This window comes from Hemiscyllium ocellatum, chromosome 37 (assembly GCF_020745735.1).
Source record: "Hemiscyllium ocellatum isolate sHemOce1 chromosome 37, sHemOce1.pat.X.cur, whole genome shotgun sequence".
NCBI classification, from domain to species: domain Eukaryota; kingdom Metazoa; phylum Chordata; class Chondrichthyes; order Orectolobiformes; family Hemiscylliidae; genus Hemiscyllium; species Hemiscyllium ocellatum.
In genome coordinates, this window is record NC_083437.1 from 37,781,048 (window position 1) to 37,796,930 (window position 15,883).

General features: G+C 40.4%; 1 protein-coding gene across 8 annotated transcripts in view; it reads right to left on the reverse strand.

Annotated features, from left to right (window-relative positions):
* Positions 1-15,883, reverse strand: part of samd11 (sterile alpha motif domain containing 11) — a 321,180-nt gene that overhangs the window by 302,596 nt on the left and 2,701 nt on the right. For all 8 annotated transcript variants that reach the window (XM_060852148.1, XM_060852146.1, XM_060852147.1 and 5 more), the window contains exon 2: positions 15,639-15,730. In XM_060852148.1, the coding sequence (XP_060708131.1) occupies positions 15,639-15,730 (92 nt within the window). The remainder of the gene's footprint in view (positions 1-15,638; positions 15,731-15,883) is intronic.

Genomic DNA, 15,883 nt, shown 5'->3' on the forward strand with positions numbered 1-15,883 from the left:
ACAACTGATCATTGTGCCTATACACTGTTTTAATCAATGGAAAATGAACACATTATTCAGTGGTGAGACACATTTTAATTAGAAGGCACACGTCCACCAAACTGCTTTACTGTAGGCTGAAGATGGAGTATCAAATCTTTCACTCTTGTCAGTTTTACGATTTAAATCTCAGCCAAGTAAAGATCTGTCCCTACCACTTGCTTTAAAAGAAGTCACTATTGACAGAAAATCACTGGTTGGTTTCAAAGGGATAATGCAGCTTAAAACATTCAAGCTCATAAAAGTAATATTGACTGGAATGCCAGATTATAAATGTATCTCCGTTTATCTTCTCCAAGTGCTAGTTACCCCCAAGGCTTCTAAGAGAAATATGGTTTGAAAGTTGTGAGCAGCAAAGGGTTAAATAATTGACTCCCATTACACATTAAGCATTCCCTCAATCGTTACCTCATATTGACCATTCCTCCACGATCGTTACAACAAACGTTGCAGGAAGGTAGAATTTATTTGTCTAAGAGGTGAAACCTTGGGAACGCACATATACACAAAGGAAGAGGAACAGCCAAAAGTGAGAGAGACTGCCCAGCCTCAGGAACTGGGCAGCTAAAAGGTAAATTAAAGCAGCCCCTTTCAATACAAGGGTTGTTGACAAAAATGACAATCAGGCTGTGAAACAGAGGAATGGTCAAATCTTTTTATCTATTGGGGGGGGGGGATAAAACAACAGTGGTATTTGATGCCTGGTGCTGCTATTCATTACCTCATTCCACACAGTGTGAACACTGTCCCCACTCTAATGGAAAGTGCTTTAGTTTCTCCTGGCAAGGGTTAGGGTTAATCCAAGCACAACATTACTGCCTCCCATTGAGTCCTAATGCCATTCAATTCCTCCTTTACACCCTCACCCCACCACACCATAAATCTAATGACTGAAGAGTGACTAAAACTTTTCTGTTCATTTATTTAACAGCCCATCTCTATCAAAGAACATAACTGTGCCATAAATAAGCTCCTATTAATGAATTCATTAACATAAAATTCTGGTTTCTTTAAAAATAGGTGCACCATTTTCATTTTCTGCAAAGCTGTCATGAATTGTTTTTTTTAAAAAACCTTTTTGGATGTGAGCATTAAGAGGTATAATTAGTAAGTTTTTACAGATGACACCAAAATTGGAGGTGTAGTGGACAGCAAAGAAGCTTACCTCTAATTACAATGGGATCTTGACCAGATGGGCCAATGGGCTGAGAAGTGGCAGATGGAGTTTAATTCAGATAAATGTGAGGTGCTGTAATTTGGGAAAGCAAATCTTAACAGGACTTATACACTTAATGGTAAGGTCCTAGGGAGTGTTGATGAACAAATAGACCTTCTTAGTGAAGAAGGCGTTTGGTATGCTTTCCTTTATTGTTCAGAGTATTGAGTACAGGAGTTGGGAGGTCATGTTGCGGCTGTACGAGACGTTGGTTAGGCCACTGTTGGAATATTGTTTGCAATTCTGGTCTCCTTCTTATCGGAAAGATGTTGTAAAACTAGAAAGGGCTCAGAAAACATTTACAAGGATGATGCCAGAGTTGGAGGATTTGAGCTACAGGGAGAAGTTAAAAAGGCTAGGCCTGTTTTCCCTGGAGTGTCAGAGGCTGAGGGGTGACCTTATAGAGGGGCATGGATAGAATAAATAGACAAAGTCTCTTCCCCGTGGTGGGGGAGTCCAGAACTAGAGGGCATAGGCTCAGGGTGAGAGGGGAAAGATGTAAAAGAGACCTAAGGGGCAACGTTTTCATGCAGAGGGTGGTGCGTGTATGGAATGAGCTGCCAGACGAAATGGTGGAGGCTGGTACAATTGCAACATTTAAAAGGCATTTGGATGGGTATATGAATAGGAAGGGTTTGGAGGGATATGAAGCTTCATCTGGAGGCTCACTCAAAGTAGAGCAGCACGGTGGCTCAGTGGTTAGCACTGCTGCCTCACAGTGCCAGGGATCAAGGTTTGATTTCAGCCTCAGGCGACTGACTGTGTGGAGTTTTCACAATCTTCCTGTGTCCGGTTTCCTCCTGTTACGTGCATTAGTCAGGGGGAAATGGGTCTGGGTGGGTTACTCTTTGGAAGGTCAGTATGGACTTGTTGGGCCAAAGGGCCTGTTTTCACACTGTAGGGAATATAATCATGTTACCTAGTATGATGATGAAACATCTGAAAATGAAATTTCCAGCTCAGCGAGCAAACCTACATCCAGAACCTCAACCTGAACTACAAATCTTCTCAAAACTCGTGAATGAATAGGAAGGGTTTCTAGGGATATGGGCCGGGTGCTAGCAGGTGGAACTAGATTGGGTTGGCATATCTGATCGGCATGCACAGGTTAGACCGAAGGTCTGTTTCCGTGCTGTACATCTCTATGACTCTATTCTACAAGGTAGTTCCGAACTAGCCTGTTAAACTTCATACTGAATAAGGAGCAACTAACTAAGTTTTACCTGCACATCCACAATATCATTTATTGTATCCGTTGCTCCCGATGTATGTCTCCTCTACACTGGGGAGGCTGGACGCCTCCTAGCAGAGCGCTTTAGGGAACATCTCTGGGACACCCACACCAATCAACCACACCACTCTGTGGTCCAACATTTCAACTCCCCCTCCCACTCAGCCGAGGACATGGAGGTCCTGGGCCTCCTTCATCGCCGCTCCCTCACCACCCGATGCCTGGAGGAAGAACGGCTCATCTTCCGCCTCGGAACTCTTCAACCCCAGGGCATCAATGTGGACTTCACCAGTTGCCTCATTTCCCCTTCCCCCACCTCACCCCAGTTCCAAACTTCCAGCTCAGCGCTGTCCCCATGACTTGTTCTACCTGCCTATTTTCCTTTCCACCTATCCATTCCACCCTCTTCCCTGACCTATTATCTTCATCCCACCCCCATTCACCCATTGTACTCTTTGCTACCTTCCCCCACCCTCCTCCCTGACTTATCACCTCCATCTCCATCCCCACTCAACCATTGTGCTCTATGCTACTTTCTCCCCACCCCACCCTCCTCTCATTTATCTCTCCACCATTCAGGCACCCTGCCTCTATTCCTGATGAAAGGCTTTTGCCCAAAACGTCAATTTTCCTGCTCCTTAGATGCTACCTGAACTGTTGTGCTTTTCCAGCACCATCTAATCCAGAATAAGACTGTTATGTCCAATCATGATAACTGGGGCAGTACCAGAGTGCAACTTATTTAATGAACCACCTTGCTTCCCAAATTATTGCATTTTATCGGACTCTTTGACAGACTAACTGTGAATAAGATCTGCATCGGTTTAGTTTTGACCACCTCCATTTTTTCAGTTTTATGGTGGAATAGAAATTATGCTGATTAATGTAATATACATTTGTAAAATTTTAAGTGTCAGTTTGACTCAATTCATAATACTCTCACATATGAAGGTTACAGGTTCAAAGATCATCCAAATCTGCACTGACACTCTCGCCCCATATGGAGACACAGCTTCCTAATTGCAAGTTTGTTTCAAATTGAAAACATATTTTGGCAACCAGAAGGATTTAAGCAAGAACGTTCCCATTTTAGAAACTGGATTGGATTCTGTCATTTATTTCAGAGTCTTTTTAAATTGTGTGCAAATTAAAAAATGTATAACTTCTCCATTACTTAACCCCAGCAACAGATATTAAAGTACAATTATTGAAATTAAAATGCAATTTTGTGAAGTGTTTCTCCAGTTAAAAAGGTTTTGATCCATTATATCTATTAAGGAGACTTTTCAAATTAGATCTTTTAAATTTTCTCTGGTCACCAAACCCCAAAAAAATCTACATTGTTTATTTATTCAGCCCAGTACCTCAGTAGGGAATTCACAGCTCATGGTTTTGTTGAGACCTCTTATTCTCTGGTTCATCTCTCCTGTGTTTCAGAATTCAAGGTTTTTATTATCAAGTGGCCTTTCCAAAGTTTGTGAAAAGCTTCAAGTCTCAAAGTGAAATGGCAACGTACTTGAAAAAACTAATTTGCTTACTTTCGAGTTAAAATATCTCCAATTTTCTAAAGCTTTGAGAATAATGCTTGAAGGGACATATATCAAGCAGGGATGTTTTGATCTTTGTTAAATGAGACCTCTGTCATTAAACAAAGGGGCATTGTATCCTTCCTTTAATATCTTTGCCATGTTTAGAATTGGGTTTGGCGAGAAAAACAAGAACCCCACTTTGAAGTCTATAAAAAATAATTGTTCCTTCCAGAGTATAATGCATGACCCAAGGTTGTTTGGGATCAGGAGGCAAACCTGCCTCTTGTAGTTTAACTGTTTTGAGTATTGTGTTCCCTTTCCTCATTTCAAGGCAAATCACACAGCATAGTCTGCAAGCCCAAACCTTTAAACTGTCCGACAGAAATACCCTGTCGATCACATTGGCATACAACGTCTTTTAGATCATGTCCTTGGGGCCCCAAACATTGGTAACTGCTGAATATGTTCCAGTGATTGATTCATCAATTCTCCATAGACACTGGGAAAACCTGCTTTGACACAAGTTCTCCTTCCATTAGCTCCCCACATCAACCCCTAAATTATCCATTTCGATGGTATAATCATTTTGAGATCAACTAATCCCTAATAAGGAGAGCTCATTAGTTCTGAAGCACACTGAAGTGAGGATTGACAGCTTTTCTCCGCTCCTAAGCACTGACTGTGGTTGCTAAGCAACACAGACTCCCAGAGACCAGAGTACCACTCTATTGCAGCATCTTATGGTAATTATAGCCTACCCAGTCTGATTGCTATAAATCATATTGGTAGCAGAACCTCTCACATTTAAAATGTATCTTCAAGGGGAACATTACGTATTGCAGTGGGATTGTTTAAAAATGTTTCTCAAATTTAGCTTTCTTCTCTGATTTGGAAAACTGTGGTCATGTGGCTGGAGAAAGAGTTACTGCCAACTCTGTTAAGTTAAAGAACAATGAATAAGTGATCAAGTGGCATCTATATTGGATAACATCTGATTAAATCTGTAGCTAAGTCTAATCTAAGGATAGAGAGTAGGCCATGAGGAGAAATTCCTTCCCCTGAGAGTAGTTAGCCTGTATAATTCTTTACTACAGAAAGTGGTTGAGGCCAAAGCATTGTACGATTTTAAGAAGGAGTTAGCACTTGGGGCTAAAGGGATCAAAAGTTAATAGGGAAGAGCAAGAACAAGCCATTGAGTTGCAGTTCTGAGGAAGGATCACTCAACCAGTAACGTTAACTCTGATTTCTCCCCACAGACGCTGCCAGACCTGCTGAGCTTTTCCAGTAGTTTCTATTTTTGACTCTGATTTACAGCATTCGGAGTTCTTTAGGTTTTTAGTGAGTTGCACGATCAGGTAAGACCATAATAACTGAGGGAACAGGTGTGAAGGGCCAAATGACCTACACCAGCCCCTATGTTTTCTATGTAAATGTAATTTTGGACAGGGTCAGTTTAGTAATAAATCACATGCTTTTATGATTTTGAATGGTATTAGTCCATTGTGGATTGTTATACAATTTTGATATACAGTGTACAATAGTTCAAATGAACCTAGCAGGAGAAATGGTCCTTTCAATGTTACTCTAAAACATTCACACTAATTTAGACAGTTTATTATATCATTCACGCTCGAATAACATTTCTACAATCTTAAATTACAAAAAAAAATGGACCCGAAGGACTTCCCCGCCCCATCGCTGCTGACTGAATGTTGGAAGTATAAAATCTGATCGACATCACTCTGCACAGCGTCTGCCTTTTAAAATAAAAGAAAATTATGGTGAACACGTTTATTCCAATTACTGTGCTGGTGAGGGCGTTCTCGCCCCTCCCTCTCCCGTCTGTACAAATTTATTAAGCAAAGTCTGAGCAGCTGGAAGTCAGAGAGCGCGTTATTTATAAGCCAAAAGGACGAGTAATTTCCGCCAACCTTTTAAAAAAATATATATATACACACACGCCAGCGGAGAGGAAACGCATTCCTTTGGGGAGTCCGGCTGTTGCAATGTCAACATCGAAGCCGCGAGCGACGGTGCGTGGATTTTTATTTTTGATTCCAAAACATCAAGGGACTGCAATGTCCATTCTGTCCCAGAAAGTCGATTCGAAGCGACTGCAAAATTAAAGCATTGCTATAACCTGGGAGTGAGGGTCTGAAGTTGTATCTAACTGTGCAGTCACAGTCTGATTAGTATGTTTTAAACAGATTGGAATGCTACAGAAATGGATTGCAGGTTTTTTTTCCCCTAGTTTCTATTAAATTGAGTTTGTACAGGAGATTCATAATCGGGGTTGTTCATGGATTTTTTCTCTCTCTCTGTTTTCCCCACCACACAAGAGTTGTCACCTAACCTCATAGCAGCAGGTTAAAAAAAGGGACGTTTCTAAGTCTCTTTCACAAACAAAGGTCTTTTCTTTCTCTGCACCTCCCGGGTCTGGTCTGACTTATCTTTGTGTGTGTGTGTGTGAGAGGGAGGGAGAGTTTACTGCCGATTTAGCGATAAGGAATGCGCCACAAGAGGTGACCAGCCGCCCCTTTCAGACGGCGGCGCCTTGGAAAGGCTCTGACCACTGGTTTCCTGTGCGGACGAGCTAACGCTCACAGCTGCAGCGTACGTCTCGCTTCTCGTCTCCCTGCAGTACCAGGAACCCGCAGCTGCCACCATGAAGTCTTAAAAGGGCAATCGCTCTCTTGAGCGGGGACGCGTTTACTTGCACCAACCCTGAATTTAAGTACAAAACCCCTCGCCGTCAATGAGTTACAATGCGTTTGCCAAGAGGCGTGAGTTTTAACACTATCCCTCCGGGTGGGACCCACCAACAAAACACCCAAAGAACTATCAGGACAAATGCAGAGATTGCTGGAAAAACTCAGCACTGCTTTCTCTGCACAAATGCTGCCGGACCTTCTGAATTTTTTTTCCCCAGCGATTTCTGGTTTTGTCCCGCCCGCACTTTTCCAGATAATGCCTCAACACAGAAATCTCCGATGAAGAGACATCCAGACTGGAAACGGTAGCTTGCTCTCCCCCTCTACGGATGCTGCCTGACCCGCTGTGATCTCCAGCATTTGCTGTTTTCTGCCAGGTCCTCCCTCCCCTTGACTATAAGCCCCCAAACAGACTTAACGATTACAGCTAAATCAATTTTGTGCCAAATAGCGAATTTTTTTTTTGTAAATTGCCTATTTAAAGAGATAGGGCAAATTTCAGTTGGAAATTTGGTCTCTGACACCCATTAACTTTCAAAAAGTAACCAGTTTTCCATCTGACTGGATTGAACGCAAGATGACAATTGGCTCCTGTATTCAGAAATTATTTGAAGAAAATGTGGATTGCAGATGCTGGAGAATCAGTATAAAAATGTGGCGCTGGAAAAGCACAGCATCCAAGGAGAAGACGTCTCAGATATAAGCCTTCATCAGGAATGTGGTTCAGAGATTATTTGTTAAGTTTGTGAGGACATTATTCCTTTGACATGTCAACATATTCAAACCTGCATATCAAAAAGGAAATTTGAAAAATTCTACAATCTGGTAAGGTTATGATGTGGAGGAGCCGTTGTTGGACTGGGGTGGACAAAGTTAAGGGCTTATACCCGAAACGTCGAATCTCCTGTTCCTTGGATGCTGCCTGACCTGCTGCGCTTTTCCAGCAACACGTTTTCAGCAAAGTTAAAAATCACACAACACCAGGTTATAGTCCAACAGGTTTATTTGGAGGCACCAGCTTTTGAAGCACTTCAGACTATAACTTGGTGTGGTGTCATTTTTTTTTAACCTGGTGAGGTGAGATCATGGAGAGGAAGAGTAAGTCATTCTGTCTCTCTGTCCAGCTAACCCAATCAAGGGTAATGGTAATCTCAACTCAACTGATCGATTTTAGAATACTATCCTTTCATACACTCGTCTATCAAAACTCTATTGCACTCAGTCATCGATGCTCCCACCTTTCAAGATCTTTTCGGAGGTGATAATTCCAGATTGTAGATGTTACCTGTGGCCTGAACACAATCATCACTCAAATGAAATGTTTACCATCTTTGAGAGAAAATGTAGCCCTCTTCCAGGCATTGCTTTGTCTCCTCGTTAATATTTAATTGCCCATCTGTGGCATGTTATCCCACTCTCAATGAACATCAAGATGCAGGTTTTGGTTCATAGAAGATGCAGCCGATTTTTGGAGATTCATTTCCACTTACATTTCCAGCAATTATTGTTGGGAAATACGCCTGAACCATAACAAGTCAAACAAATGCATGAAAGCCTTTTCAGTTACTACTCACTGGAAAGCATCCCCCGGCAGCAACATTCACTATTAAGGTTTTGATTTGAACATTGATCATAATGATACTTGGTTTCAGTTGACTGACTAGCCAGATTATAGTGAGCAGAAAGCTGAATTTTATTTAAATCTGATTGAAGAGGTGGGGTCCTCTTAACTGAAAACTAGCTGAATGTTCAAATTGATAGCTTATTGACACAAAGTTAAAAGTGTATCTTTCAAATTGGATGCAAATATTAAGTCAATAACTGCACAGAAAACAATATGGTCTACATCTTCTGTTTCTGGAAATTGACTCTTTACACTTAAGTATTTTTGATGCAACCGCCATAAAATAAATGCAAATTGTGCAAAAAGGCCAATTCATAAAGACATTACAGAGATAAACACCTTATTTTTGGGATATAAACTTAGAAAATTAGTCTATTCACCTTTTCAAACTCCACAAAACTATCCAGTATACTTTAATTAGAGCTTTATATAGCACAACCTACAGTTATTGGGCATCCTTTCCTGCTTTTGTTTTACTCTAAGGCACTGCTGTATTCTCATTACTATTGCTTATTGCTGTCATAAACCAGAGACTTATCATTTGGCAGGGCCCAATATGGACCAAGTGGCAATTTGGTTTGAGTTTTCTCCTATGTTCATAGATAACATGTGGGAATGGGGAATATGAAAAGTCACACATTAAAAGTTCAATTATTAATTTTGTCTTCTTTAAAAACTTCATTGAACTGGCTGGTGGGGCCCATCAAGAACTGCAAGTATCAGAAAAACACTGGATAATACATAATACTGTCACCTCCAATATCACCTCCTCACAAATGTAAATGCAGCTTACCAATATAATCCAATCCCAGCTTTATTTAAAAAAACATTTGACATTTACATTGATTTGTTTTAAAACTAGAATGGTTCTCCAATTAGACTCATCAACATCTTTTTAAGGTTTTCAGGTTCATAAATGCAGTAACTTAATGATGGGAAAGAAAAACAATAGATTTTCTTTTTAACCTAATTGCTTACTCATTTCCAGAGACTGTTTTGCTTGTAACTCACTTGAACTTCCTGGCAACATCTTGCCTTGGCTAGCTGGGAAATTTTGGCCACTTCACCAAATGAAACGCAGTAAACTATTGACCCTCCACAATTCAATATTTTGGCAACCACATTTCTGATGCACCAAATACATTCATTGGCATACCTTTAACAGCCAGATGAACATTTGTACTAAAGCAGTGCCTTGTATTTGAAAGAAATGAAACCTATAAATGTATTATCTGTCCCATCTGTGGAGTGTGTTGTATCATTAAGATGAGCCCAATGGATTGTAATGGTCATCACTTTTTAACTATGGGATTTGGACCAGTAAAATGGTTATTTCCCAAAATTTAGCATTGAAGTTGATATGCAACATATTCAAATAATCTTTAAACCCTAACAAAATGAAGCAGATTTTTGAAAATACACAACTTGAGTAAAATAAAATGCCTTTGGATGCAATTACTTTTTACTCCATTTGTTCCCATCTCCAAAATTTTTCTTTATTCATTCATGGGATGTAGATGCAACTAGTTAAGCAAACATTTATTGTCTATTTTTAATTGCCTTGGAGAATGTAGCAGGGTGAGCATGTTTCTTTCTTGAACCCCTGAAGTCCTTAGGACATAGAGACACCCACAATGGTGTTACTGAGTTTCAGGATTTTGTCCCATTGACAGTGAAGTAACAGCAATAAAGTTCCAAGTTAGGATGGTGTGTGGCTTGGAGGGGAACATGCATATGTGGTTTTCCCTTGTCCTCCTAGACGAGAGTTTGTGGGTTGAGAAGGTGTTGTCTCTGTAGCCTTGATGAATTTCTGCAATGTATCTTGTAGAAGTACACATTGCTGGAACTGTTCATTGATGGTAAAGGAAGTGAATGTGAAGGTGAAGGTGGTGCCAAGCAAGTGAGGTGCTTTGTTGTGGATGTCAAGCGTCTACAATGTTGTTGAAGTTGCACTCACCCAGGCAAGAAGAGAGTATTCCATCACACTCCTAACTTTTAGATGGTGGATAGACTTTGGGGAGACAGAAGGTGAGTTATTCACTGAAGAACTCCTAGCCACGAAATTGTTTTTGGAGCAATAGTATTTATATGGCTAGTCCAGTTCATTTTTTTTTGTCAGTTGTAACCCCCAGAATATAATGAGGAATTCAATGACAAAAATGTCATTGACTGTCAGGGGGTGGAGGTTTGACTGTAACATATTGGAGACGGACATTACTTGTGTGGCACAAATGTAACTTGCCACTTATCAATCCAAGACTGGATATTATCCAGGTCTCCCTGCAAGTGAATATAGACTGTATTAGTATCTGAGGACCAGGAATTATGATGAACATTGTGCAATCATTGGCAAACATCCCCACTTCTGACCGTATGATCGAAGGAAGGTTATTCATGAAGCTGTAGATGGTTGGACCGAGGAGATAAATTGAAGAACTCCTGTGCTGCTGTCCTTGGACTGAGATGATTGCTCTCCAGCAATCACAGTCATTTTCCTTTGTGCAAGGTATGACTCCACACCGTAGAGAATTTTCTCCCAATCCCCACTGACTCTAGTTTTGTTCGGGCTCTTTGTGATCATGCTCAAATACTGCTTTGATGTCAAAGATTAGATTACTTACAATGTACAAACAGGCCCTTCAGCCCAACAAGTCCACACTAACCCACCGAAGCGCAACCCACATAGACCCATTCCCCTACATTTATCCCTTCACCTAACACTATGGGCAATTTAGCATGCCCAATTCAACTAACCTGCACATTTTTGGACTGTGGGAAGAAACCAGAGCACCAGGAGGAAACCCACGCAGATACGGGGAGAATGTGCAAACTCCACACAGTCAGTCACCTGAGGTGGGAATTGAGCCTGGGTCTCTGGCGCTGTGAGGCAGCAGTGCTAACCACTGTGCCACCATGCCACCCATAAAAAGATAGTCACTCTCATTTCACCTCACCTCTAGAGATCAGGTTTTTGACCATGTAACAAGGTTTAGGATCCTGTCAAAACTACTGAGCATCATCTAACAGTTTATTCCTTCCATCTGTTGCAATAAAAAAATCTGCATACTTGTAAACTTTTGACATTCATTGTCTTCTCAGATATGTAATATACTATCACAATGCTTCAATCCATTGTCAAAGAGACTTAGTAAGTTACCATTAAAATGGTTGACATAAACAGGACCTGACAATTGTCCATAATTGAAAGCTATGAAACCCGTATCCTCTTATGCCTTAGTAGATTCAAAAGATCTGCAGCGTAAGATAAAGATTTATCACAACAGACTGACTTACAACATGTTAGATGGCTTTATGGCACAGTAAAACTATAAGTGAATGAAAAACAATGAAAATATCTATTGCTTATTAAATCCTCTCTTACATCAAGAGTTCAGGTTTTCAGGATGGGAGAAGGAAAATTATAGTCACACTGAGTTCTGAAATGTTTCTGGATAATGGAAAAAACATGAGTTGGTCACATAGCCTTTTTCCCCACCCATGCAGTCTTACCTTCTCATGTTCTACAACAGCATTTTTGGTATTTGTTGTGTTGGGTAAGGATATCCAGGGGTATAGAGCAATGGTGAGTAATGGAGTTAAATTAGAGACCAGCTATGATCTAACTGGATAGGGGAGCAGTATTAACGAACTGAGTTGACCATTCCTGTTCCTATATCATAGCTGTGTTTCACAGTCAGAAAAATAATTTTACTGGAACAATTGCTCCTAGAAATTGCAATTCACAATGTTCACAGTATTTCAATATTGCAATTACTGGGTTTTAAAAAAAGTCAAACATTCAAACTTGCTACCAGAACTTGCTTGCTAGCTCCAGTCACCCTGTGGTCACAGTGTTAGACAAATGAGTACCTTTATTTATAATTACAGTTCTAGTCACAGAAAGACCTGCTGGCACCACTGATAGAAAAAAAAGTGATAGTTGGACAGGCACTAAAAGAGAAAAAAGAGGAACAAGGAAAAGGGAATACTGCAGAGAACAGAGAACAAAAGGACAAGAGAAAGAAGGGTCTTGAGACAGAAGCTGTAATATTAATGAAGTCACTACACTATAATATCTCATTCCAGAGTGTCAATTGGGTCAATGGGCTGAAAAGTGGCAGACAGTGTTCAATTTGGATAAATGTAAGGTATTGCAATTTGGTAAAACATACAAGGGCAGGATTTATACAATTAAAACTAGGACCTTAACTGGTGTCGGAGAACAGAGAGACCTTAGAGGTTCAGGTTCGTAATTCTTTGAAATTTGCATCACAGGTAGACAGGGTGGTTAAGAAGGTGTTTAGCGCGCTTGCCTTCATTGCTCTGACATTTTGAGCATGGGAGTTCGGACATCATAGTGAGGTTGTACAGGATGTTGGTGAGGCCTCTTCTGAAGTATTGTGCCTAGTTTTGATTGTCCTGTTTTAGGAAAAATATTATTAAGATGGAGAGGGTTCAGAAGAGAGTTTTACCAGGATGTTGGATGGAATGGAGAATTTGAGTTGTGAGGGTAGGCCAAGACTTTTTCACTGGAACATCAGAAGTTGAGGTTTATAAAATCATGAGGGGTATAGATAAGTGAGTGGCAGGTGTTTACCTGGGGTGGGGGATTTCAGGTCCACAGGGCATATTTTTAAGGTGAGAGCAGAAAGATTTATAAAAGACATGCGGGGTAATTTTTTTTACACAGGGAGTAGTTCATGTATGGATTCAACTTACAGAGAAAGTGGTGAATATGTGTACACTTACAGCATTTAAAATGCATTTGGATAAGTACATACAAAAATGTTTGGAGGAATATGGACCAAGCGCAGGCAGATGAAACTAGTTTACTTTAGAATTATGGTTGGCATGGACTGTTTGGACAAAAGGTCTGTTTCTGTGCTGTATTGCTGTATGACTCTATGAGTACAAAGTTCAATGCTCATGGGTGGCATGGTGGCTCGGTGGTTAGCACTGCTGCCTCATAGCACCAGGGTCCCAAGTTCAATTCCAGCCTCAGGTGACTGTCTGTGTGGAGTTTGCACATTCTTCCCATTTCTGTGCGGGTTTCCTCCGGGTGCTCCAAAGATGTGCAGGCCAGTTAAATTGCCCATAGTGTTAGATGCATTAGTCAGAGGGAAATGGGTCTGGGTGGGTTACTCTTCGGAGGGTCGGTGTGGACTGGTTGGGCTGAAGGGGCTGTTTCCACACTGTAGGGGATCTAATCTAATCATACAGACTGCCAGAAAAAAATGGACATTTCAATGGAATATGGTCATTGCATTAATGATCTTTTGATATAAAACTGGTCTGTAGAATATTAAAGTTGCATAATCAACATTAGATACCAAGTGTAGTAGAGCTATGTTAGCTGATGATGCCTGATAACAGTGTAATCTAGACTGTGTGTTAAGACGAGCAAAACCAAAAATAAAACATTTGTGCTATCTCCATCATGTGCAAATACACTTCCAGAAATGCCAACTCAATTTTTAAAAAGTTATATTCTTGTCATTCTAATGGGTATCATGGAACACATAAAAAGATATTTAACAGGCTTTTCATTAACAATAAGAGCAGGCCAAGTTTTTGTTTTACATTTTCCTGTGATGTGTATTTTCCCACCACAGAAAATCAGATAGTGCATCAACACTGGAACTTTCAGATAGGTACCAAATGTCCTTGAGTGCATTTTGAACATCATAGAAATAATAACATTGGAAATATCAAAGTCCAAAAAATCAAGTGGACTGAACCATGACTAACCATTGGCCCCCAACTAGTAGACAGTAAACAATCAATAACTCACAGTTGAGTTTCTTATATACTTGCCATGAAATACTCAATGGTCTTGTAAGAACAATAGTGCAAGCTTTTGAGTACACATGCATGCATTTACATATTTCTGCAATGAGAGAGTATTTTCATTTCCACAAGGCCGATCTAACACCATATCTACACACTATTGTTCCACACTGCCCAACAGTTAAAGAAAGAACATCTTTAGTAATTCACTTTTCCAGTTTGCCAAATGGAAATATATTCCAATGTCACTTCCATTTCAGAAACCTATTCTGATGAGTGGGCAAGTGTTCCCAGCTTTTCCAGACTCGTAATTTGGAAACTGTCTCTCAATACAACTTTTTCTTACTAAAATATTCCAACCAGACATTGGCCTCTGAAATTTTAATTCTTCATAACAAACCAATGTCTTGGCTGGGCAATGTGTTCACCTCTCACTCTCTCAGCAGAAGTATTATTTATCCAAAAGTCTAAACAGTGAGCAGTACACTTGCTTTAATAGAAGCTATTTGAGATGGCGCATTATTATATCATTGCACAGATAAATGCCAATCAAAACTCAATGAGTATTAATGTGTTGGGGGTGTTGGCCATCCCTGCAGAAAATATTGAACTGCTTTAACTTAGCAGAGACAGACTTTCAGAAACAGGCAACTAAAATAAAGGAAAGGTATTGTCTTGAATATCCCTTGAACAATTAATGTGTCAAGTATGTGTACAAGGTGTGAGCAGGTCCCTTAGGGAGAAAACTGACCATTTTAGTTAGGTTATATCAACAGGGAATTAATATTCTGATAAGTTAAAAGAGGCGTTTTCCTGTAGGAACCATGTTTTATTTGAAATAGTACCAGTCTTGTGATTTTAATTCATCTAAATTCAATCAGTTTTCAGTCTGAACTTATACAGGAAGATAAAACAAATAAGTTTTATGAATCTGCTGAATTCCCCCCCCCCCCCCCCCCAACTCCCATCTCTGAAGAGGTCACAGGAATGATAGACAAATTGATAAACGACCTCGCCATCTCCCGCCCCCGAAGCCAGGAAAAGTGATAACCGGTATGATTGACAGCAAAGATTTACTGGGCAGTCACAACAGAAGGGCAGGAAGAGATTAGCTGTTCAGCCATTGACTGCAGGACTCCCATGTGTTTTTTTTGGGAGGGGATAGTGGAAGCAATGCGCTAACATTGCTGAAACATTTGTCTAGATAAAGACAGCGCTTTGATTTAATGGGAGTTACAGATACTCATTACCCATGGTCAGGTCCATCCTAAGTGGACTGGAACTGCTACAGCGTGTGGAGACAGTCACACTGTTTACTTTGTGTTTAACATTCTGAACCTGCCCTACTGCTCGTACGAGCACTTCAGTTGAGATCAGACCTGCTTTAAGTTCTACTTCCTATATTTCCACAAGATAACGAAGAAACTTAAAAATCAGTTGCTGGGATTGGGGGGGGGGGGGGGGGCGGGCGGAGGTGGGAAGTTAAAATATCAAATCTTACCACTGGAGACGAAATTCGACACCCAGGACAGTCACAGATTGGAGGATGTACTTGCAAGACTCCTTTTGACATAAGCGTCTTCAAACTTTTTCCTGTATTAAAAAGAAAGACAATTATGAAAAAAAAATCAAAAATCACCTTCAGATCGCGTTTTGCGCAGCGTAAACTTTGTGTGTGTTTATATGAGAAGGTATGACATATTTCTGTTCACTTCCCTCAAATTAATGATGCCTCTGAAATAGATG